Source organism: Neomonachus schauinslandi, chromosome 7 (assembly GCF_002201575.2).
Source record: "Neomonachus schauinslandi chromosome 7, ASM220157v2, whole genome shotgun sequence".
Classification (NCBI taxonomy): domain Eukaryota; kingdom Metazoa; phylum Chordata; class Mammalia; order Carnivora; family Phocidae; genus Neomonachus; species Neomonachus schauinslandi.
Window position 1 is genome coordinate 141977813 of NC_058409.1, and position 24196 is coordinate 142002008.

The 24196-nt window shown below is 44.0% G+C and overlaps 1 protein-coding gene across 1 annotated transcript in view; it reads left to right on the plus strand.

The window, feature by feature from the left end:
* Window positions 1-24196, plus strand: part of CTNND2 (catenin delta 2) — an 896858-nt gene that overhangs the window by 519636 nt on the left and 353026 nt on the right. The window contains exons 8-9 of the mRNA XM_044916688.1: window positions 3-385; window positions 23235-23429. Coding sequence (XP_044772623.1) covers window positions 3-385; window positions 23235-23429 — 578 coding nt within the window. The remainder of the gene's footprint in view (window positions 1-2; window positions 386-23234; window positions 23430-24196) is intronic.

Here is a 24196-nt window from a genome sequence, read left to right on the forward strand (position 1 = left end):
GGGGGCTCCCCGCTGGCCGCGCCGCAGGGCGGCTCGCCCACCAAGCTGCAGCGCGGCGGCTCGGCCCCCGAGGGCGCCGCCTACGCCGCGCCGCGCGGCTCCTCGCCCAAGCAGTCGCCCAGCCGCCTGGCCAAGTCCTACAGCACCAGCTCGCCCATCAACATCGTCGTGTCCTCGGCCGGCCTGTCCCCGATCCGCGTGACCTCGCCCCCCACCGTGCAGTCCACCATCTCCTCCTCGCCCATCCACCAGCTGAGCTCCACCATCGGCACGTACGCCACCCTGTCGCCCACCAAGCGCCTGGTCCACGCGTCCGAGCAGTACAGCAAGCACTCGCAGGAGCTGTATGCCACGGCCACCCTCCAGAGGCCGGGCAGCCTGGCAGGTAACCGGCTCGCTGACCACTTTCCGCGGCTCCGCCCCGGGTGGGGGACAACCTGGGCGCTTTGTAGGGGAGCGTGCAGGACGGAGCAGAGCGCTGGCCTTGAGCGGAACTCAAGCTGGGCGTGTCTGTGGGCCAGTGTGAGGCATCCGCAGGATGTAGAGAAAGCCGGGCTGTCCCTAGGCTACGTACGTTAGTGGCTAAACTGAAATATGCCAGTTACTTCTTTGGGAAGTAATGCAGTCTCTCAAACTAACGTCTCTCAATCTCTCTCTCTCAGTCTCTCAATTTCTCTCTCCCTCCTTCTCTCTCCCCAGTCCGAAGACTAAGACATCCATAAAATGAAGTCAAATTTAATAAAGAACCACGCAGACCTGTTGATGATATCCAGAAAAAGAGAAAGCAAATAAAAATTGCAGAAGCTCTATGATCACCTATAGTTACCTCCATTTCGTTGTAGAAAAATGGGAGATTTTCCCAAAGCAGCCATTCAATTTACATAGATTTCCAGAGTAGTGAGAAAGTAACCAACGATTAATTGCCATGAATTGTTACTACTTTGTTATGGCTCTAACTTATTCAAATTTTTTTAATATTATGTCTAAATTTAGTTACTGGGAAAAGTAAAAGACTCCCCCATACCCATTGCATTTACATAGTTTCCCACAGTGGGGGAAAAATAACCAGTAATGAAGTCCCTTGAATTTATTCCCTGCTTATTATGGGGACGGAGGGGTTGGGCTGGACTTGGTTTATGATAAGAAACCTGCTTTTTCTCTGCCAATTCAGAGGTGTCATTTCTGTGGTCGTTATGCCCATCAAAGACCAGGCTGAGCTGGTGCTTCTCTGCTGGTAGCGCCATCTGCTCAGCTTAAACAAGACACTGTGATTGAAAGACTAATGTTTTGTCTCCTAAAGCACCTGACAACCCAGATTTATTGTTGATTTTTTTTTCCTCTTATGAAAGTATTTGGTAATTGTGCCACTCTAGTAACAGATGCTGTGCTCGTATGTTTCCTTTCTTGACATAAATAGGTGACTGTGAAGATAAATAGGATTTTAAAAAAAGGGGGGGAACTTGTTGCATACAAGAGGCAGGTGTCCAGGGTCTGCTTTAATGCAGCACGGTAACTGCCAGTGTGGACCGGCCTGGTATAGCAGGATGCAGGCTGGAATTCCGGTGCCCCCAGATTATGCTAGCTGTGTTTACTGAAATGAAAACTCTCTCTCACGCTCCTTAAGAGAATCTTGGAGGTAGACGATCGTTAATGCCCACCCAGCGGCTGTGCCAAAGTAAGGACTCAGGATTAGCAGTCTGGACAGCAGAGGTGGCTAGGAGACACACGTGGAAACTTCTGTATACAGAAGTTTGGAAACTTCGTTTTATACATTTGTAAAATAAGTTGCTAGATCAGTCAAGGAGTGGGGAGCCAGCTGCAGAGCCTGTAGGTGACCTAAACCGCCCTCCTTGCCCTTCTCAGTGGCCACAGGGGGAGGAGCCTGAGCCCCAGAGAGCCCCGTGGCTTGCCAACAGCCACTGCGTTTCCTGTGCAAACCTGGGGAAAGAAGCCAAGAGCTTAGCTCCCAACTCTTTCTCCTGCTGATTATATGGCCTAAACGTGTGCTTGCTCCACTCAGTCATCTTAGTGAAAATAGGGAGTGTGGGTCTGTTGGAGAGTGTGGGGAGCGTGAATGGGGCAGAAGGAAAGCCTCGCTGTTCTTTAGGTCACTGAATTTAGGAGGAGGTTTTAAAAGTAAATATGAGGTGAAAATCACTTACTCTCTGTAAAACCTTGAACGACTGTTACTGAGGGTTTGATGTGTGTGTGTGTGTGTGTGTGTGTTTGGGGATAGGGAGGTGTTGGCCAGGAAGAGGCGCACTTCCCGAGAGTGAGAGCCACACAATCCATGCGCCATCTCTTGCCTCTGCCTTTCCAACCGTCCCTCAGATTCAATGCCCATATTTCATCATGCTCCCTGGTAGGAAAAAAAACAATCAATGTGCCATTGACGATTCTTAATTTTAGAGCTACCATGAACACTTTAATGTTTGCATTATTTGTTCAAAATGCATGCTTTTAAATATTCATTTAAAGATTTTTCTCATGCAAATTGCTGCTGGTGGTTTTTGAGTTTAAAATTACTCTATAGCTCTGCATAAATACTTGGGTGGCAGAAGATCACATTCCCCATTTAGAAATTAGAAAACTATGGCCCAGGAAAGGTATGGGGACAGACTCTAACATTTGCAAGAGATCTGGAATAATGGAGCTTGGGGACCCCACACCTAATCTGTGTGTTTGATACCATTCCAGACATTATACAGTTTGAAGCCCCTGGCTTGCTAATTGAAAGCACAGTTGAAGTCAAGACTGAAAAATAGCTTTTGGTTGCTCAGGGTTGTGATTTTGGAGATTTGTCAGTGATAACTACGAAGTACAAATATGGGATAGGGAGTGACTTTCACTATTGAATGAGTTAATTCATTCAGTAATTATTAAGCACCTTTTATGTTCCAGCATTAATTTAGACCCTGGGGATACAGCAATGATCAATATCAACCCAAATCCCTGGCCTCCTTTCAAATGGAGACGACAGAAAATCAGCATGATAAATAGTTTTGGTAGAGTGGCCAGGGAAAGCTCTAATTAGAAGGTGACTTTTGAGTCGGTCATGAAGGAAGTGAGGGAGCTGACCATATTAATATGTGGGGAACCGCATGCTGAACAGAAGGAGTAGCAAGTTCCAAGGCTGGTAAAGGGGGTTATGTCTGATGTGTTTGCAGACCAGCAAGGAGTCCAGTGGGGGTGGATCAGTGAGAAGGAGGGCAAAGAAATGACATGAGGTCAGCAAAGTGAACAGCCGGGTCGGGGTGAAAGGGAAAGCCTCGTACGTCTTAATGAGGATTTGAGGTGGCTAGCCGTGCCAAATCCATGGGAGCCATTGAGGATTTGGGCCAAGGAGTGACACAAGCTGACTTCATTTATAACAGGGGCTGTCAGGCTGCTGTGTAGAGAATATATCGTAGGGGATCAAGAGCAGAAGCCAGAATACCGATAGGGGGATTATTGTAGTAATCTAAGCAAGAGAGCATTATGGCTTGGGTCAGGATGGTAGCAGTGGAATTTATAAAAAGTAGTGTAATTCTGGACGCATATATATGGTAGAGCTGACTGGATTGTCTCACAGACCCAACACCCAGAAGAACAGAGTCCCTGTGGGCTGAGGTGGGGTGAGCTGCAGAGGAGTCTAGTTGGATTGGAGGCAGTGCTAGTAAATATTAAGATCTTGGTTTTGAACATGTGCTATCTGTCCACCAGACCCAAAATACATGTGAACTTAGACCGTTGGATTCACAGGTCAGAGTTCAGGGGAGAAGGCCAGGCTAGAGATCAAAATGAGGGAGTCATAAGCAGGTGGGCAGTATTTAAGACCATGAAGCTAGAAGAGACCACTTAGGGAGTAAGTGTAGAAAGAAGAGGTCCAAGGATCAAGTGCTGATTCCCCCCCCCCCCCCCAGATCTAAAGGTCTGGGAGTTGAGAAGAAGGCAACAAAAGAAAGAGATAGCCGAAAGTGTAGGTCAGTGTCATTTCTGAGAAGCCAAGAGAAGAGCGTACCTCAAGGTAGAAGATACTATGCCAAGTGCAATTAAGAAGTCAAGACAGGGCGCCTGGGTGGCTCAGTTGGTTAGGCGACTGCCTTCGGCTCAGGTCATGATCCTGGAGTCCCGGGATCGAGTCCCGCATCGGGCTCCCTGCTCGGCGAGGAGCCTGCTTCTCTCTCTGACCCTCCCCCCTCTCATGTACTCTCTCTCATTCTCGCTCTCTCAAATAAATAAATAAAATCTTTAAAAAAAAAAAAAAAAAAAAAAGAAGTCAAGACAAAGGAAGACTGTTCGATGACATTGTTGAACACTTTCAGTGAAGGATGCTGGGGAAATCCTACTGAAGGCAGAGGGTGGTCCACAAAACAAGGGGAGAAGGAAAACTGGAGACTAAAAATGTGCAGAATGTTTCCAAGCAGTTTTTATTGCTTAGCTACAATTATCTCTAGAGATTCAAAGTTCTGTCTGAGGATTTCAAGCCATCAATTGTAGGGGGCACTTGGTAAAGAACATTCTTTGACATTTTCCACTAGATCTTCCCAGTGGCCAAACTTTTATAAAGTGTGGCCAGAAATCTGGGAGTTCCAGCTCTCTGGGAAAACACCAAATTCAGATTAAACCTGGAAAAGTGTGATTTCTCAAGTGTTAGGTCATCAGGATCTGAAGACCTCTTAGAATGTTTTCTTTCTACCTCCTCCTCCTCCTTCTTGGTATCTCTTTTCATCATATAACGGTGCCTGAGTGGAAACCCAGTTCCGCCTTGCCCAAGGTGTGTATTACACACCTTCTTGAAATTGTTCTCTCATCTGGGGGATCAAAGTAGTATCTCTTTGTCTGATTTAGACATAAATAAGAGAACGTATATAAAGTACTAGCACATTTCCCGGCTCAGTAAAAGTTAATTCATTTTATTTAATAATACCACCATACTAACTTGGCTGTGTACGGAAGAAGTCATTCATTTTTGCTTCAGACACAAAGGAGATCTTTTGAGTCTGAAAACGTATCAGTGTCTGTGTTGGACAGACAGAGATGAGTGAGAGATCATCTTTGCCCTCAAGAGACCCAGTTTCAGAACAGATACATGAATGGACAATCTTAACCCCCGTGCTGGGATCCGGTAGATGTGGGTTCTGTGGGAACATCCTGCAGGGACATCTTACCATCATTTTGGATGTGGGCCACAGATGCTTCCTTGATGTGGTAGCCCCAGAGCTAAGTGGTGTAGACGGAACTAGTGAGGAATGGTAGCTGGAACAAAGTCCAAGAGTAAAGAAGGTGGAGAGTGAGGGGTAGGGAGTGTGATGGGTAGAGAGTGTCGTCAGATCAGGGTTTCCTGAGCCAGAAATGGATGGTAGAGGTGGTGGGGGGAGGGGGAGAGTAGAGAGTAGAAGAGATGAGTAGTAAGGGGCATGTAATTTCGTCCCTTCCTTAGACAGCTGACATGAACCTATTTGCACGTTAAAAACTCCATTGCGGGGACTGAGTGGAGGATAGATTTACAAGAAGGAACAGGCAGGGAAACACTTGGGAAAGCACTGGAATAGCCCATCCCTGCTCCCAGGCCTAGTTGTTGAAACTCCCCCTGCCCCCCACCTCCCCCCACACACTTGTTTTGGAATGTGACAATCATGACTTATACCTGGTAGAGGAAGAAAGCTAAATAAATGGCATAACTAGTTCTTACATTTTCTCTTGACAAATAGGTTGCTTATTTTTTTTCTTTTTGATAGTTTAAAAGTTAAATTTATTCATTTTGTGCATGATGAGTAAAATTATGTTTTAAAGAACCCCATACTGCAGGATAAAGCATTTGCTACATGCCAGGCATTGTGCCAGACACTTTGCAAACTGTATCTCATGTAGTTTCCAACAACTTAAGGAGGTAGGTGTGATTTTTGCCGCATCCTACAGATTTGGAAACTGAGGCTTCTCGGTGAGAAGTTACTTGCCCAGAGTTACTTGGCAAAGTGACGGGGATGTGATTTGAACCTAGATCACTTTGAGTCCAGCTTTTCTGTCCTCTTAAACGTACATGGTATGGGGATAGAGGCAGTATATTTTTTGTTAATGAAGAAAAACACCAAGAATATAGAAATACAGTCCCAGTTTTTAATTTATTTAAGTAACTAGTGATTTTGAAGAAGCAAAACTATCTCAAAAATGTGTCAGTAATCCTATTGAATACGACTTTACCAGTACCTATTTTTTATTCACTTTTGTAAAGGAAACAGCATGATCCTTTCATTTTCTGCTTTAGAGCAAAATTAATCCTATTAAAAGGAGAAATCTGAGTTGTAAATAGGTATTAAAGTTAAGTCAAACATCAGAAGCTTATTTTGAGGCAAAAATGAAATGAATTAAAGGCAGATTCTTAACCAGTGATTACAGCCAAAATTGGCTTCGTATGGACAAGAATTTGGTCAAGGCATGTCCCTCTTTAACCTCTGCCAAGTGGACTTAAACTCAGTATTTAGAGTGTATCACATACTAGAAATCCCCAATTCCGCATATTTAGTGATTTCAACTCCATTCTTTGACTTGTTAATGATTCCAGGTGCACCTGTTATAAGAAAGAAGCCCCACCTAATGCCATATAAAAGCTTTGCAGGCTCCACTGTCAGGTTCTCAAAGGAAACATGAACTCTACTCAAATAATGAGCGAGTTTGTTTAACACACAACACTGGGGATGTGGGCCGAATGCAACATGATATCTGGCTGCCGCTGTTCCTTTCAGTCGCCTTTCCCGAAGGTGATCTTTCCTTGCCAGTGGACAAACACTCAGTCAGTTTTTGTGAACCTTCTGCTCACCCTTAAGTAAAACAAAAATTTCTAGTTTAGATTCACTAATTTGAATGTGATCAGCCTGTGATATCAATCAACACTTTAATCTTCTTTCAAAGGCAGCGAAGGCTGATTTTTCAACCAACATTTCTGGGGAGGGTTTTGGAGCTAGCCCTCCCTGGGGTCTCCTCCCCAGCCTCTGAAGTTCCATGTCATTCCCTGCTGGCCATGCCCCTCAGGTCCAGCCTCTTCCTCAGAAGCTCTTGCTCTCAGCACTCAGTCCCGATCCAGGGTATGTTCTAGATCAGCATATAATATAGTCTCTCTCCTGCATGCTGCATTCTGGCATCCTGCACCCAATGTCCCTTCCCTACTTCCACCAACAAAGTGATTGTTCTGTCAGCCATTTGGCCTCTAGAATTCTGGACCCTCATTTTACAAGCAGGGGACTCAAATCCAAGTGGTCCCATGGAAGCCCACTGTCTCCAGGCATTCCCTCCAAGAGTACAGAGACTAAAATGTCTTCAGCAAAATTCCTCTGTCCTGGTGACCGCTGCCTCCATCTTCCCAGAGCCCAAGATGCACAGAAATGGTGATCAGACATCCTTTGTCTATGTCCATGCCAAACTCACATCCGGGAGACTGTCACTGTAACGTCCCATTACAGTAAGTTAGTGGCTGGGTCTGGAACTAAATGTTTGGAATGCTGGGTGGCCCAAAAGGCCTACCTGATGTCTTTTGTGTTGCTCCACAGAAACCAATACCTACCCTTCCCTTCCTACCACATGGCAGCCTTGCCAGTTAAAATGGGGCAAACAGGTCTTTTTTGTACCTTTGTAGGAGAGTGAAAACTTTGTGTAGAATTCTGTCAAAGCCTTTCCAGTATCACTGACACTTACATGATTTCAATCATGCTTTAATTTAACTAGGAAAATATAAATTAAAAATATGAGAATGTGTCTTGGACAATGGTGCAAGATGGCATACTCTGTCCATGCATTTGCCTCCCCTCTGTCCAGATCCTCAGAAAAATAAAGTACAGAATTACAACGGGTGAGCCGTGAAAGAGACAAGAACACAGAGGCCAGCAGGTGGGTCTCATCAAAAACAAGCCATAAATTTTCTAGAAAGCAAAATAGATAGGCGTGATGAGCAATTAAAACATAGAATTTCCTCCCAAGAATCTGCTCTGTCAGCATGGCGGAGGTGGACTGGCAGTCTTCAGTGAATTCTTGGGCAGGCTCAGTTGTCAGGGTTGAGCTGGGGTCTGGGGAGAGCGTGGGGCTAAAGACGGAGGGATTCCTTGGAACTCAGTGCTTGACACAACTTCAAGTCAGCTTCTTCCTCCCACTCACATATCCTCTTGGCTACCAAGATGGCGACCCTGTGGCCCATGCTTACTCCAAGGTGAAGAGCAGGAGTGGTCTCCTGAAGAAACTGGACAAGCCGAGAAAGTTAGACTCCGGTTTGGCTGCCGTGGCCTGGACAAAATTTGTACCACACAGGCTGTGGGTGGTTTGCTGGAACAGGGCTGGGCTGCCCTTCACCCTCTCATCCTCAAGGAAGAAGGCCAGCGCATATGCTCCACCCTCCCTGTCATAAATTCTAACTCAGGGTTATTTCGTAGGAAATACTTCCATTTATGTTGCAGTGGGAGAAACGAATGCCAGGTTTTTCTTTCTCAAATATGATAAATTAGGAGGGATTACTGAGGAATTGGGGAGAATTAGTGGCATGAAAAAAAATAGAAAAATGAACTGTCTCTCAGAAGAAACACATAATTTACAGAATAAAAGAGATTAAAGGAAACAAGGAAAAACTTTAGAATCAGTACTGAGAAGGATTTAAGAAGATCTTGTGTTTATTAAATAAGAACTGCGTGGTACATGAGAGGATCAAAGAACAAGAAAATCTTTATAAGCTGTAAAACTATCACTACCCAAATAAAAAATCTGATAGAACGAGTGGGAAGTAGTCAAGGAAATCGAGTACTCAGATGGTAGCCATATAGGGAAGGAGAGAGAAACTCTGAGAGTAATGCAATAATAATGCATACAAGATACATCCAAGAGATCTAACACATTTTCGGAGTCCGAGAAAGAGAATGGAGGGAAGCAAGCTACCAGAGAAGTAATATGGCTACAGTTCCTCGGAGCTGAGGGACTTGTACCTTTATAGGAAATGCCCCATGCTCGGAATAGGAGATTTCCCCATTCCGCACCATGAAATTTCAAAGCACCAACATAAAGACCCTCAGGCCACTGGAGATAAATAAAACAGATGCCTCCTGATTTGCAGTAGCAATACTGGGGGTGGGGGAGGGGGGAGAACAATCAGGTGATGTGCTCAAAGTTCTGGGGGAAAGTTATTTTTTTTTTTTTAAGATTTATTTATTTGACAGAGAGAGAGACAGCCAGAGAGGGAACACAAGCAGGGGGAGTGGGAGAGGGAGTAGCAGGCTTCCCACGGAGCAAGGAGCCCCGGGAAAGTTATTTTTAACCTAAAATCTATACCTAGCCAAATTATCCATATAAAGGCAGAATCAAATATTTTCAGTCTTGCTAGTTCTGATAAAATGGATTTCCTACGCCCCCTTTCCTAGGTTACAGCACTCGGTGGATGTGTCCCAGGTGAATAAGGGCATAAAACAGGAAAACATGGTACCCAGGAAACAGTGTATACTGACCAGCAGGATGGTGCAGAGAAGTCTCAGGGGGAAAAAAGATACCTGGACAGTAAGCTAGCAAACGAAGAAAGGTGGGACCCACCACATAAATGGTGACAGACGTGAATGTTGGCCTAAGTCCCAAAGAGTCTGGGTAATTTTTTTTTTTTAAAGATTTTATTTATTTGCGAGAGAGAGAATGAGAGACAGAGAGCATGAGAGGGAGGAGGGTCAGAGGGAGAAGCAGACTCCCCGCTGAGCAGGAAGCCCGATGTGGGACTCGATCCCGGGACTCCAGGATCATGACCTGAGCCGAAGGCAGTCGCTTAACCAACTGAGCCACCCAGGCACCCGAGTCTGGGTAATTTTAATATCTAAGGGCTGAAGAAGTAAAAGAATGAGTTAAGAATAATGAGTTTAATTGTAGTTGAGGAAAAGAGAATTGTTCTTGCATTGCTTTGGGTTCCACAAATACAGAAGGCAATGTTTAAGAACATGGTTGAGGCCAGACAGATGAGGGTACATCTGTTATTGGTTGGTTCCATCAGTTACTTGCTCAGTTACCTTAGACGGTTGAGTTCTACTCAACAAGTCTTCACTGAACACCTCTTCTGTGCTGGGTGTTCTTTTAGGTGGTGGACACATACCTGTAAACAATAGAGACCAAAGCCCCTGTCCTCTTGGAGGTATGGTCTAATACGGGTAGGATATTCTATAGTAAGAAGAGCCGTGGGGAGGAAGAGTAGGGATGTCAGAGGGTGGGGCAGCCAGGAAACTCTCCTATCTCCATAGATAGGGTGTTTACTGAGCAAACACTTGAAGCAAGGAAGTAGGAAGCCATGTGCCTATCTGGGGAAGAATGACCCAGGCAGAGGGACCAGCCAGTGCAAAGACCCTGAGGTGAAATCATGCTTGGCCTGTGTGGGGAACAAAATGGGCCTTCTCTGAGATTGTGTATCCTGTAGTGGGGATAACAATACTGTGACAATTATACAAGACATTACAAAGATCATATAAGATGGAGATCCTTCCTATCCATTGTCTATTAGCATGCCCACCTTAAACGGGCTCAGTGAATTAGAACTGTTGTTACCATGGAGAATCATGGCATCAACCAAGCTCTACTGGAATGCCAGATGTAAATAAGATGGAAGTGATAACTCCAGGGGTCTTGTTGGACTGGAAGGAGGATGGGAGTGACATTAGTTCCCAAGTGGCTTATAATACTATGTAGTTGTGATATGAGCTATGAGAGAGGCCCAAGGGCTGGATCATCCCAAAAGGGAAGGCACATCCAGATGGGAAGATCAAGAGTTTTTGGTGGAGGCAGCGTTTGAGGTTGGGTTTAACAAAATGCTCTGGTGACAGGTGCAAACTGGAGAAGAGGCATATAGCTTGGGAGGGTCGGGTTCCATATTAGTTATGAATTAGCCGCCAAAGGGGTGCCATGAGTCCTGGTGGCTTTAAGGTCAAGCTAGGGGCACTGACGGTATGCTGATTACACATTGTCCAGGGTCTGCTCTCCTGAATGCACTCTGAGCAGGTATGACCACATTGGGGAGGCACTGGGGAGCTAGTAACAGCTTTGCTGAGAAGGATTTCTTTATCCCACTTTTTAAAATAAAATTTTATTATTATTTTTAAAACTTTATTTATTTATTTTTAAATTTTATTTTATTATGTTATGTTAGTCACCATACAATACATCATTAGATTTTGGTGTAGTGTTCCACGATTCATTGTTTTCGTATAACACCCAGTGCTCCATGAAGAATGTGCCCTCCTTAATACCCATCACTGGGCTAACCCATCCCCCCACCCCGCGCCCCTCCAGAAGCCTCAGTTTGTTTCTCAGAGTCTACAGTCTCTCATGGTTCATCTCCCCATCCGATTCCCCCCCCCCCAATGTCCTCCATGCTATTCCTTATGTTCCACAAATAAGTGAAACCATATGATAATTGACTTTCTCTGCTTCACTTACTTAGCATAATCTTCCCCAGTCCCATCCATGTTGATGTAAAAGTTGGGTATTCATCCTTTCTGATGGCTGAATGATATTCCATTGTATATATGGACCTCATCTTCTTTATCCATTCATCTGCCGAAGGGCATCTCAGCTCTTTCCACAGAAAAAACTTTATTTATTTATTTGAGAGAGCGAGAACCCGAGTAGAGGGAGGGCCAGAGGGAGAAGCAGGCTCCCTGCTTGATCCCAGGACCCTGAGATCATGACCTGAGCCAAAGGCAGACACTTCACTGATTGAGTGAGGGCGTCCCTCACTTTTTTTTTTAAATAAGAGGTCATGAGACATTTTTTGAAAGCATAAATTCTTTGGAAGGCCCTGTAAGCTTCCTTTCGCTTGGGGTCAAGGATCCCAGAAGCTTGCACGTGAATATTTGAGACATTGCTTGGAGGTAGGGTGAGGGTGTGCGAGCAGTTTGAAAAGAAGTGGATTAAAATGGGACCAGTTCTGCTCCCCCCTCCGCCCCCTAAATGAACCTCACGGGCAATTCCCTTTCCCCTCTTTGAGAACCAGGGGTCATGTGCAGCCAGATGTTTTGCTGGTCCTGAACCCTGAGAATCCGTCTTGGTTCCTCAGTGCTGCAGATCGGATAGGTGGCAAGTAGAAACAGGTGTTTACCGGGAAACTGCTTTTAGCTATAATATGCCATCAGGGAAGGAAATGACAGAATGCGAGGAAAGACGTGGAGATGCACACACACAGGAATTGGGTCTAGAAGCCAGACTACAGATGTACCGTTCACTCTTGCGCTTCTGGGCTATTGGCCATGCTGACCGTGTTTTCCTGGCTGGGTCCCCAGCACTCAGCAGTGGGGAAAGCCTGGCTGATGTCCGACCTGGGGTGTGGGTTTCTCCTGCTCCTCAGGCAGGGCATTGGAGGTAAAATATTCCTGGGTTGGTTTTCATTGATTACTCCTTTTAGGTCACAGGTGTTGGTTAATTTGAGCAAACGGGCATCTGTGCTCGCCACTCACTTTACATGTGCGCATCAACTCAGTGGTGATTGTTCACTGATAGCTTCATAAATATGATACTTTTAAACATTTATTTTTGGGCGCCTGGGTGGCTCAGTTGGTTAAGCGACTGCCTTCGGCTCAGGTCATGATCCTGGAGTCCCAGGATCGAGTCTCACATCGGGCTCCCTGTTCAGCAGGGAGTCTGCTTCTCCCTCTGACCTTCCTCCCCTCGTGCTCTCTCTCTCATTCTCTCTCTCTCAAATAAATAAATAAAAATCTTTAATAAATAAATAAATATATATATATATATTTTTAATCTAAGCAACAGGGATTATGTGGAGACCAACTATTTTAGTAGATGTACAAATAACCTTAAATAATTAATAACTTAAAATCTCTCAAAATGCAGTCAATTTGCAACCAAGGCTGCATCAATATCCCTCCTGCCGCTGTATATAACCAAGGTGCGTTTTGTAGTTTTAAAAAATTTGCTATATATTTACTTCATATATATATGTTATAATACATACAATTTTTTATTGTGTTTTACATATTATAAATATGACAAAAATTACTATACATACACGTGTATATGTATGTATACATGTAATATGTATGTATGTATTTTATATATATATATAAAATTTTGCATTTCTTGTGGCATAATTAACATGAAATATCTGAAACCTCTAACGGCTAATCCCCAGTGGGTCTATATGTATTTATTGTGGTGCTGTGTATTGCCAAAGAACTGATTTTGATGCAAAGCAGAAAATATCTTGAATTATCTTGCAATCCAGGCAAAGCACTTGAATAGCAGGCCTATGGGCTCCCTGAAGGAACCTAATGAGACCCCTGCATATTTCAGAACTCCTCACCAAGCCTCTTCTAGTAGGTATTCGACAACTACAGTTTTCAAGATTTTAGTTTTAAGTAATCTCTGCACCCAACATGGGGCTCGAACTTACAACCCCAAGATCAAGAGCCGCATGCTCTACTGATGGAGCCAGCCAGGAACCCTTCAACAGATATTTCCCACTGACCTCTGTAGAGCTAGTTACGGGTGCAAGTGTTACATCCCATTGATAACCGGAAGTTATCCTTAGCATAGAGAGAGAAACACAGAGAGATAGCAGGTTCTCCTCGGAATGAGTGAACCATTAAAAACTTAGCAATAGCTGCCAGAAAGACTTGGTTCAATGCATATTGAACATCTGTAAGATAAAGTGTCTGCTTCCTCACCTCTGAGTTTCCCAGTTCTTTAGAAAGTGGCTTCCTGTATTTTTTTAGGTTGTGCTTGCAGCATTCACAGAGGCAGGGACAGCAGTCGTGGAATGTCACAGGCTTACCTCCAGAGCTAGCAGTTCTTTGTGTGTAGTTCTAGAGAAGAGATCATAAAAAACAGATAATGCCTATTCTGTGGGGTCTGTATACTGAGGATCTGCCCAGGATCCTGCAGGTAGAGACGTGGCATCAAAGGCAACCCAAAGAAAACCATTAATTATTTTGACTGAGTGGACTTTAGCAGTCCCTCAAATTTCGGCTTGCTATGTAAATATCTTCAAATAGATCTGATAGCATTGATTTCTCCTGTTGGGCTTCCTAGATGGCGCCTGGGCACACAGGGGCTATGCTGTCCAGAGGCCCCGTGCTCCCACTGAACCTCAAATGATGTCTGCATTTCCTGACTTCAGCCTTTGAGCTCCCCTAGAATGGACTGACAATGCAGTAAAGTCAAAATCTCCCTTACAAGATAAGCTTCCCTTTAATAATTGATGCAGAAAAGGGAAGTCTGTATACATTTCTCTTTAGAATGAAGAAAAGACACACACACACACACACATACACACACACACACGGGTACTCACTCAGGTCTTAACGCTTGGCTGCTGCTTGGAAGCATAGAATACTACAGTCTCCTCCATGGCTGAGCCAATTAGTTGGTCATTGTTGACATGACCACAAACAGCCCCCGTCACCTTGACAGCCTTCTAGCAAATATGTAGTATTTGTTTTGCCCTGCATGAGTCAACACAGATCGATTTCTGTACTGGAAAAGCATCACCTACATCACTACCGAGCCATACGGATTGGTGGTTTAGTAGTAACTTCTTTGGATACAGAGAATGGATGAAAAATGGGGTGGGGGAGTTATAAGTATGCATAGGTCTCATCAGAGGTGCTTTGTATGAGGGGATTAATGTTTTAATAAATGTAACTGGTATTCCAGTGATAATTATGGAGATATAATGTAGTTACTAGTTGGATTCTAAAACACACAAATGCACTTATTAAAGCCTTTAACCAGAAAAGAATCAAGGAAAAATTTTAATCCTCCTCAGAACTGCTTATTACACAACATAATGTCTCTTCTCAGACTCTTTTTTTACATGCCAAATATTAGGTCGAGTAAAATGATGAAAATTTAATAAAGTGTTGGTAGAAGGAATTTATAAAATGTAAATGTAGAGCATGAGTAATCTGTGAAGCAGTTTACTTGCATTCCCCCTCACCACCATAAATTATGTTGAAAATCAATGGTATCTTCTTCTGGAATTACCAATTGAGCCTCTCTGGGGGGGTGTTAGTAAGATATATAAAGGAGTAGGAGAATGATACAGGGAGAATACATTTTAACTTTGCATTATAAAAGCTAAATAATTTCTGGAAAGGACTTTGTACAGCCTATCTATGGTATAGCTAATACAGTCTGATTAAAAAAAAAAAAAGGCCTGTGTTTGAGATGCTGAGATGCAAAACATCTTAGTTCACGTATATTGCAAAATATTTAAACCACTTAGTAAAGAAAACTACTTAAGCCCGCTTTTGTCCGATAAAGCCTTTCTCCTTGTCTGTACGTTGAGAATTCTGCCTGTGCCCTTCAATGGACACATACAGCAAAAAGTGAAAATTCAGCTTCAGTCCTGAAGACTTTTGGTCTTTTGAAGCCAAAGTTTGTCTGTCCTGCTTTGCATCTCAACAAAAAAAGATGGGCCAGGAGCACCTTGTTCTGGCTTCCTTCCATGGAAATATCCATAATTATCCATAGTAATTAGGTCCTGAAGCCAGACCACAGATGTACTATTCGTGTATTGCACTGATGGGGTATTGAGAAGCAGCTGTCGAGAAATAAAATGACACTCACTGAATTTTATCCGCCTTGTTGATAGAGAAGAGTATCTATGTGAATATGAGACTGGCCATTAAAAACTCTGGTAAGTGACTAATTAATAAAGCACCGAATCGCAGATTGCTCTGCATCACTAGTTAATTAGGACAATAGATAGTGGTGAGCCTGGCTCCTGGTCCGTTCCACCCAGAACACGGCTGCCAAAACCTGCTCTCAGGGCAGAGATGGGCTTAGACGCAAATTTTAAACAGGAGACCCCTCCTGGGTAAAATTAACATTCACAGATTAAACTTGTTTACAAGTTAATGTCAGAAGACTTTAATTACAAGTCTGAAGTCAAATTATGTCGCCCTTCTGTACAAAGATATTACAATTCACAGTTCACCCCTGCTAATTTTTTATCTGCTCTGTGTCAGCTGAGAAGGACGTGAGGTGTCCGGGTCGAGTGTTTCTGGGAGTCATTTTATCAGCTTCTTCGGGACTATCTCTTATTTGGACGGTTGTGGTTACAGTGAAGTTATTTTCAGAAAGATTCCTAAGTGTTCACAGGATATGTGATTGTCACTGCAAGGACCCCAGCCTCACCTGAGATAGAAAGGCAACCTCCAGCCCCAGTGTCCCTTCCCAGAAATCATAGTGCATCCAACCCAAAGACATTTTCCGGAGACCGACAGAAGCAAGAGGAATGGGAGAGGCAGGAAATGCCCTGCAGTCTATGCGTGTCTACAGTCTGTGAACTTGGAGGGGGGTATTTCCCAACAGGAAGTTAATTGCAGTGCAGTCCCACCTGCAACACCAACTGTCTTGTACTCCTTCTATTTTCAAAGGTGCTGCTGCCTTCCTGCAAAGTTCAGAAACTGCACCTTCCTCCAAGAGGAATTACTCCCTCCCACCACATCCAAGAATGGATATTTCTATGAATGTTTTAAATCTCCAGCCTTAGGTGTTCTGCTGAGAACCAGACCTTGACATGCACTCCTCAAGACCCCAAATCTGGCCCCAGATCTACCAGCCAGAGCTAGATCCCTTGTTAGAGACACCCGGGGAGTGTTTGAGCTCTTCTGTCCCCTGGGCCCATCCACTCAGGTCCTAATTCAGTAGTCTGGAGTGGATCCCCAGCCTCAGTACTGTTAAAAAGGCTTCCAGGTGAACGCCACATATGTCCTCCCAGGGTTGAGAAGCCCCGAACTGAACCTTGCATAGGAGTGCACTGCGGCAGCATAGGGACCCTAGACCCCCGCTTCCGCCGAAGCCGTCAGGAAGCCTAACAATAGCAGCAAACACATTCCAGTCCACCCAGATCCAAAACGTCTGCCTTCTGCAGGAAAGATGGGTTTTTTCCCCTAGAAGCTAGCCTGCTCACAAAGGCTTTTACAGGTCCCTTAGTATCTGGGCCTTGGCCACCTAGAGCTAAGATCAGTCACTCTGCGGCAGTGCACGTGGGGAAGCCTGACCCCTAGGCCAAGGCAGCCCAGGGCAGCCAGTACGATGCCCACATGTGGTGGGCAGCACAGCCACACTCGGAAGCCAGGCTCCAGGGTGCCCGCTGAGGCCCCATCAGCATCTGACTACACCTTCGGCCTGCAGCTTTGCTAAGGCACTCATGCTTGCTTCATAAGGCAGGGAGAATATAAGGAATCCATGTGTCTGTCTCCAGAAGGATGCCGAAGTTGAAGTCCTCTAGCCACCAAGATACGTGTCCGTAGCTAAACCAGTATGCCCTGGCTTCTCAAAGGATGGTCTGTGGACCAGCAACCCCAACATTGCCAGAGAACTTGTTAAAAATGCAGAACCTCAGGCCCTCCCCCACACCTGCTGAGCCAGAACTGAAATTTTAATCAGGGGATTCATGCCGATGGTGTTTGGAGAAGCCCTGAAATACATGGCTGGTTCATTTGGAGCTACTCTTTATCTACCCTGAAATAAATCAAAAGCCGATAACAAGGACAGGTGCCAAACCACCCTGTTTAGCTAGTGTGTTTCACTAGTACCAGTCCCATCTTAGGCACGTGTGTTTCCCCAGGCTCTTCTTTAACTTGGAGTTGGGTGTGAGTTTTGCCCGAGTACACCATCCTCTTGACGGCAGACGCAGAAGCCGCAACTGCAAATAAACAGAGAAACGGACCATCCTTAGAATGCGAAGATATCAGACATTACTCATTACACCCCGTGACCACTGTCTCGCTACTCTCCATACACCTGCCTGTCACAAAAGGAATTGGACAAAAGAAGCCTGTTTTTCTCACAGCTTGGGAAGAAATGCTCATGGTTGGAGAGAAAAGCCAAGAATGAGGGACACCTGCTATTATAGGGGACCAGATCCCATGGACACATGTATTGCTGCTTCCTGGCCAAGTGATTTTCACTTTTAAGTTATTCTCCGTGTAAAGTATTGGAGTCTCAGTAGATTACAGTATTTGGTAAAAGGTGTGGTGAGGTTTCATAATTACATTAAGTTGTATTGGAAAGCTCATCATAGAGTGACAGGAACAAATCCTGTGTTTTGTACCTTGTCAGAGACTGCATGAGCGTTTAACTTATTTGTGATAGCAGCAAAGTTTCCATAATATATGAAAATCTAGGATTTATGAAGTCGATGAAACAGGAGGGCATTTTCCAAAGCTTTCCAAAACAGACTTTTCACAGAATCAACTTATATCATCAGATGGCCCTCTTACGTTGAAATTATTAAGCTCCAATGCAGATTTTATCATTCATTTGTACAAATTAATACTCTCCCTTCCAAACGTCTGTCTGAAATATGGCTCATAGCCTGTATAGGAAATGTGTTCATATATTTTAACATTTACAACAACTTAAGATGTCAAACTAATTCAGCGAATTAATGATCATTTGCAAATGAAATTTAGCACATGGACTTAACTCAAGATCCATAGGAAGTCCTTTGTGGGTCCTTTAAATACTTAAATTAACTTGTGAATTAGCATAGAAGTAGGGAGTAAGTTTTGGAATTTTAATTTGAGTCAAAAGCAAAAACCAAGAATTAAACAAGTAAGTCTTTATTATGGCAAGGTATTCCTTAGATCAAAGGAATCTTTCAGCAGTTTACTTAGCACACACTTATGATACGGTACTGTTAACCAAAATTGCTTTTTATTTCTAAAAGTGCTTATTTGTTGGTATCATTTTTCCCTCTTGAGTTTCATAATGAGAAATATCAAGCCAGAATTTTTAAGAGGTTCAAAAGCCACAGAATAACTCTTCCAAGGCCATAAACTCAGGGAGCACAGTGTTTCTACCTGCATGGGCCAAGCCTCCTGGCCATGTTGCTCAGGGATATCAGTGTATCAGCAGGGATCAGACTCCCGAAATCAGTATTTGGTGAAGGAAAAGGTACAATGGGAATTTGCGAGGGGAAAATCTGTTCCCATTCCAGAAACCACTGTTCTCTTTGGAAGTTCTATTCTGCCCTTCTGAGATGTAATTTCACTAAGAAACATTGATGTATGAACTAGAGTCACAATTTTTAAGAAACCTGAATGCCAGAGATTTTACTTTGGACTTTTCTTCATAGCATGGGAAGTTCATAGCTCTTTTTCTGAACACAGTTCTTTATGTCAGAAATGAAAACACTTGTCTCGGCCTCCTGTTCACACGCACATTGAGTCGGCTTTCTCCGGCCAACTGACCTTTGCGTCATTTAGGTCTTCATTTTCTCCTTCCACTTCTTTGCCGGTGAGCATCTGAAGCTGGCTCCTGGATTTGAACAGAACAGATCGATGGCAGTATGTCCTTAAGAACCTAGTATTAATACAGCCAAATGAAAACACGCAGATATTTATTTCTTTGCAAAAGCAAGTGAATTCACATTAAAGGGGCATAAATTAGATAGTATAGAAATAAAAGAAGACAAATGGATCCCAATGAAAACCGGAATGAACTTCTTCCATTCTGTCTGCTAAAGTAATCAGCATAATGTGGTAGTAAATTATATTATTTGAAGAAAGCAAGAAATGACAAATTGAATGTTGAAACACATTAGCTATTTATCTCTTTCTTTTAAACATGCCTATCTCCTGTCTCCCTATTTTATCTCAAACAGGGGTCTCTCAGTGTGATCTCTGCAGTTAGAATCACAAGGTGTGGTGGCACCTGGGTGGCTCAGTCGTTAAGCGTCTGCCTTCGGCTCAGGTCATGATCCCAGGGTCCTGGGATCAAGCCCTGCATCGGGCTCCCTGCTCGGTGGGAAGCCTGCTTCTCCCTCTCCCACTCCCCCTGCTTGTGTTCTTTCTGTTTCTCGCTGTGTATCTCGCTCTGTCAAATAAATAAAATCTTAAAAAAAAAAAAAAAGAATCACAAGGTGAGGTGTTGCCTGTTAAACACACATTGCTTCTCCCTGCTCAGATGGATCAAGTCTGAATCTTTGGGGGTTGTGTCCAGGAATCAGCCTTTCAAAGAGTTTTCCCCAGATTCTTGGGAAAACAAATGAAGATTTGAGAATAATCGTGTTCTAAGGAATGAAAATTCAAAGGCTGTGTGTGTGTGTGTGTGTGTGTGTTTAAAATTTGGGCTGAATCTTCGGTTTGCAGCTCTCATGAGCTTCTTAGGTGTGATCTTCCATTGAATATTCTAACTCCCATTGATTAAAATGTTGTTGCTGGGATTGTGAAATTTTGAGTTAAAAAGAAAATCTGTTCAGTTCTTACAACCAGTTGTTGTCTGAACTCATAAAGGGTCCATACACTAACTGTGTTTCTTTTTAAAGACAATATGGATTAAGTAGGTGCTAATAAAATCACTTCTTTAAATATCATGAAATGAATCTCCTACAGAGGGCCTTTGCTTGTACTGCTGGTTCCCTCTGAGAAACACGTGGATCTTCCTCCAGTATGGCTCTTTCTCTGGCCTTGTGAAGTTTTCTGCCGAAATGCCAGATAAGCAAAAAGAACCTTCTTGATCACCTTTTCAAAACAGTATTCCCCCACCGGCACTTTGTCTGCTCTCCCCTTACCCAACTTCACTTTTCTTCAGTACCTTTATCTCTGTACTTACTTGAATGGGATGACTTATTTTCAAGGCCAGGGAACTCATTTGTTTTAAGCACTCGGTGTCCTCAACTTCTTGAAGTTGCCCACACACCCAGCAAATATGTGTTGAGTGGATGAATCTGTTGATTAGTAAGGACTAACTGGTGCATAGAAACAACACATATAAAATTCAGCATGTAGAAATTTATTTGCACATAAGTCTAGAAGTGATAAATGTTTCATATTGCTGGTCAGAATGAAAACAGTGCCTGCCGGACTCTGACCCAAGGAAGGTGTGGTGTGGAGGAATGAGATAAGCCCTTTCAGCTTCATGATCATCCCCCATGTCAAGGCTCCCTGCAGATCTGTTGCTGGCTTCCTCCTGGATTAGCAAATGTTTGTTAGCTTTAATTTGCAGGTTTAATTTATGCTATATCCCTTTCTAAAAAGGATCGCACCTCTTCTTGGACATTTCAATCTTTCTTTCCCTTTTGGACTTCATTCCTGCGATCTTTGCAATCATCCATTAAAGAGCAACACTAAGGTAGACTTTAAGATTCTTGCTCCTTGCCTAGGACCCTTGGGTCATTAATGTCTGGTTCATAGTGCTAGTACAGATTCCTCATGTACAGTTAATGCTTGTAATAGAAGATTTTCACACGGCCCTCAGATCATGTCACCCTTCAGAAGATCATCGGGTCCTCTTGTTGCTTGTTTTGGGTGTTTTTAGAGACTTAGGGTCGAGGAATGGTGATAAAGTTACAACTCTAAATCTACCAGGGATGGATAACTCTCATTTAACTCTATAAGATTTGGATATAATGACTGTCTCCTTGCTTTTACACTTGTAAGTCTTTGGCAATATTATCAAAGCCTCCAGAAGAAGGAAGAATTGACAGCAGGAACTCAAGGCATACCGTACTTAAATATATTCCTGGAAAATATGAACATGAGATAATATTCAGTGTGATGTTGGCATTTGATAAATCAGATGCAATGAACCTAATTATGCAAAACAGTTATTTTGAATCTATCATTCATCTGAATGCCGTCTAAATCAGAACTTACTTAATTACTAGGAAAGGGAAGTAAGGAACTTGCTTGCTCTCTTCCTTCCCTTTCCTCAAAACATTCAGTAATTTTTATTAACACTGAATTCATAGAATTCCCAGTAACTGTCTCAGTCATTCAGAGATGCTCTGTTTATTTAAATTGAAAACAACCTGTGAGAAATATATCGGTAAAATGGATTTATCTGCCAGCAATTTCAGAACTTTCGAATGGGTTTTTCCTCAGAGATTCTAGGTGAGAGTGTTAAAATCCTTGGGGTCACATGATCCTGAAGAAGCAGGGCAGTCACTGAGCATTGAAGGATTTAGCTCTAGCATGACCACCAGAGAAAGCCTTGAACCAGCAGACAGAGAGAGAGCTACCCGCAAACACCACCAAAATCAAGTTATTCCAAAGGCTTGTTGCTTTAGACTGGAATGGAGAGCTCCAAATTCGGGCCATTCAGAGACAGCTGACAGTTAAATCCCAGCATGCCCTGTGAGTCTCAGCTTTGAAGACCTAGCTGAAGGGTCTCTCCTAGCATCAGCTGTTCGCAGCATTGGGTTCTTGTGTGTGTTCTCCATTCACCATTGCTAGAAAACCATCTCTCCTTGCTGGTCCCTCAGTGTCCTCCACCCCAGCTGCGTTGGTGGAGGTGATTCTCCTGGCACTTCGGCTCCTGTGATTCTAACCGTACCTCATGTGAAATACTGCTTCTCAATCAACATCGTCTTGTCTGTGTATCAGGCCAGCCGCTTAGCCCTCACAGAATGCTCTTTGCTCATGTCGGCAGAGGCTTCCTGGTCCACAGCATTGCTTCGAAGCAACACCTCTCCCCATACAATGCAACGAAATGACACAAATTAGGATTCACAAATACTACCAGGCGGGGATGCGTAGCCTCAACTTACAAATTAAACCAGCTAGTGACGGCCATTTGTACCTTTTTCAGAGAAGGGTAAACTAAGTGCCCGTGCTTCAATTTGGAGGAGGGTAAGAGTAAAAGAAAATGACTTGAACTTCTGTTTAAAATCTGCGTATCTCGGGGATTCAGGCCATTGGAAGTCCAAACATTTCAGTTCATTCATTGTCCAGGAAGAAACTGCTGACAAGAAGGAATTCTGCTTCACTTTTCAGGAACAACATCAAGATGGCTTGCCATTATGGTTTATTCATTTGCTCATCATTTTAAATAATCATTTCTGTTGCAAACTTTAAGGTGCAAGGACTCCGGGATAATAAGAGGTTTTTAGGTCTGACTTGTCTGCCCAATTCCTTTAGTGAGGAAGCCAGCCACGTTCATTAGGCCGAGAAAAAGGATGTCTCACTGGCCCTGTGCTGGGTGGATTTATCTCAGAATCATTATCATCCTTATAGGGAGATCAGGTCTGGGAGGTCTGGGAGCCGAGCAAGGCAGCTGGGTGATGCCGATAAGCCGATTAGCTCGACGTATTGCTGCCATTTCATGTTATTCATTTGATTTTCTGCAGATTTCAACATTTCTGGGCAAAAAACCCCCAAAGAACAAATTCAAATATGGCTTTGATAAAGCCAGTTCTGATAAATGTTTCATATTGCTGGTCAGAATGAAAACAGCGCCTGTGGGACTTTGTCGATCGGGGCTCAATGTCGCCTGTTAATTTCTTTCAGCTGGGTCCCGGGCCTCGTATAGCAGCCAGCACGGCCACCTGGGCCCGGAGCTGCGGGCTCTGCAGTCCCCAGAGCACCACATCGACCCCATCTATGAGGACCGTGTCTATCAGAAGCCCCCGATGAGGAGTCTCAGCCAGAGCCAGGGGGACCCTCTGCCGCCAGCCCACACGGGCGCTTACCGCACGAGCACAGGTATGTATTCGGGACGCCCCTCGGCGGCCTGTCCACGTGGGGGGTGTGCTCGGGGCCCCGTGAAGGGTCCGTGTGTGTGTGTCCGTCCGTGTCCGCGTCATCTCTGCTCACGAGCATTATGACCTGCCTCTGTCATTCACGTCTGTGATGGTAATGAGAGAAAGCAAGTACGACTCGTTTAGCTACCTGAGGATATTTTAAATGGAAGAAGTTTAATGCGGGTTGTAAGCTTATGTTGTCTAACAGGCAAACTGGAAGAAGGAATGCTAACTTTTTTTTTTTTAAGATTTTATTTATTTGAGAGAGAGAGAATGAGAGAGAGAGAAAGCACGTGAGAGGGGGGAGGGTCAGAGGGGGAAGCAGACTCCCCGCCGCGCAGGGAGCCCGATGTGGGACTCGATCCCGGGACTCCAGGATCATGACCTGAGCTGAAGGCAGTTGCTTAACCAACTGAGCCATCCAGGCACCCCAGGAGTGCTAATTTTTTGTATGTCATCATTCACATATTTAATGAATGTAAGTACTCCCAACAAAGCACTGTTATTATACAGGACATAAAAGGCATGTGCCTAATGCAGGTAAGTGTTCTTTAATGATAGCCTACCTATTTGGCAAGCTTGGGGAAAATGAAGCATATCTTGTAGGGCAAACTGAGAATTCACTTCAGAGACTCTATCAGGCTGAATCAGATGAAATTATTATTTAAAGGTCGAATATCGACAGTTGCATACGATTCAATCAACCGCAGAACTCACCTGGGTTAAATA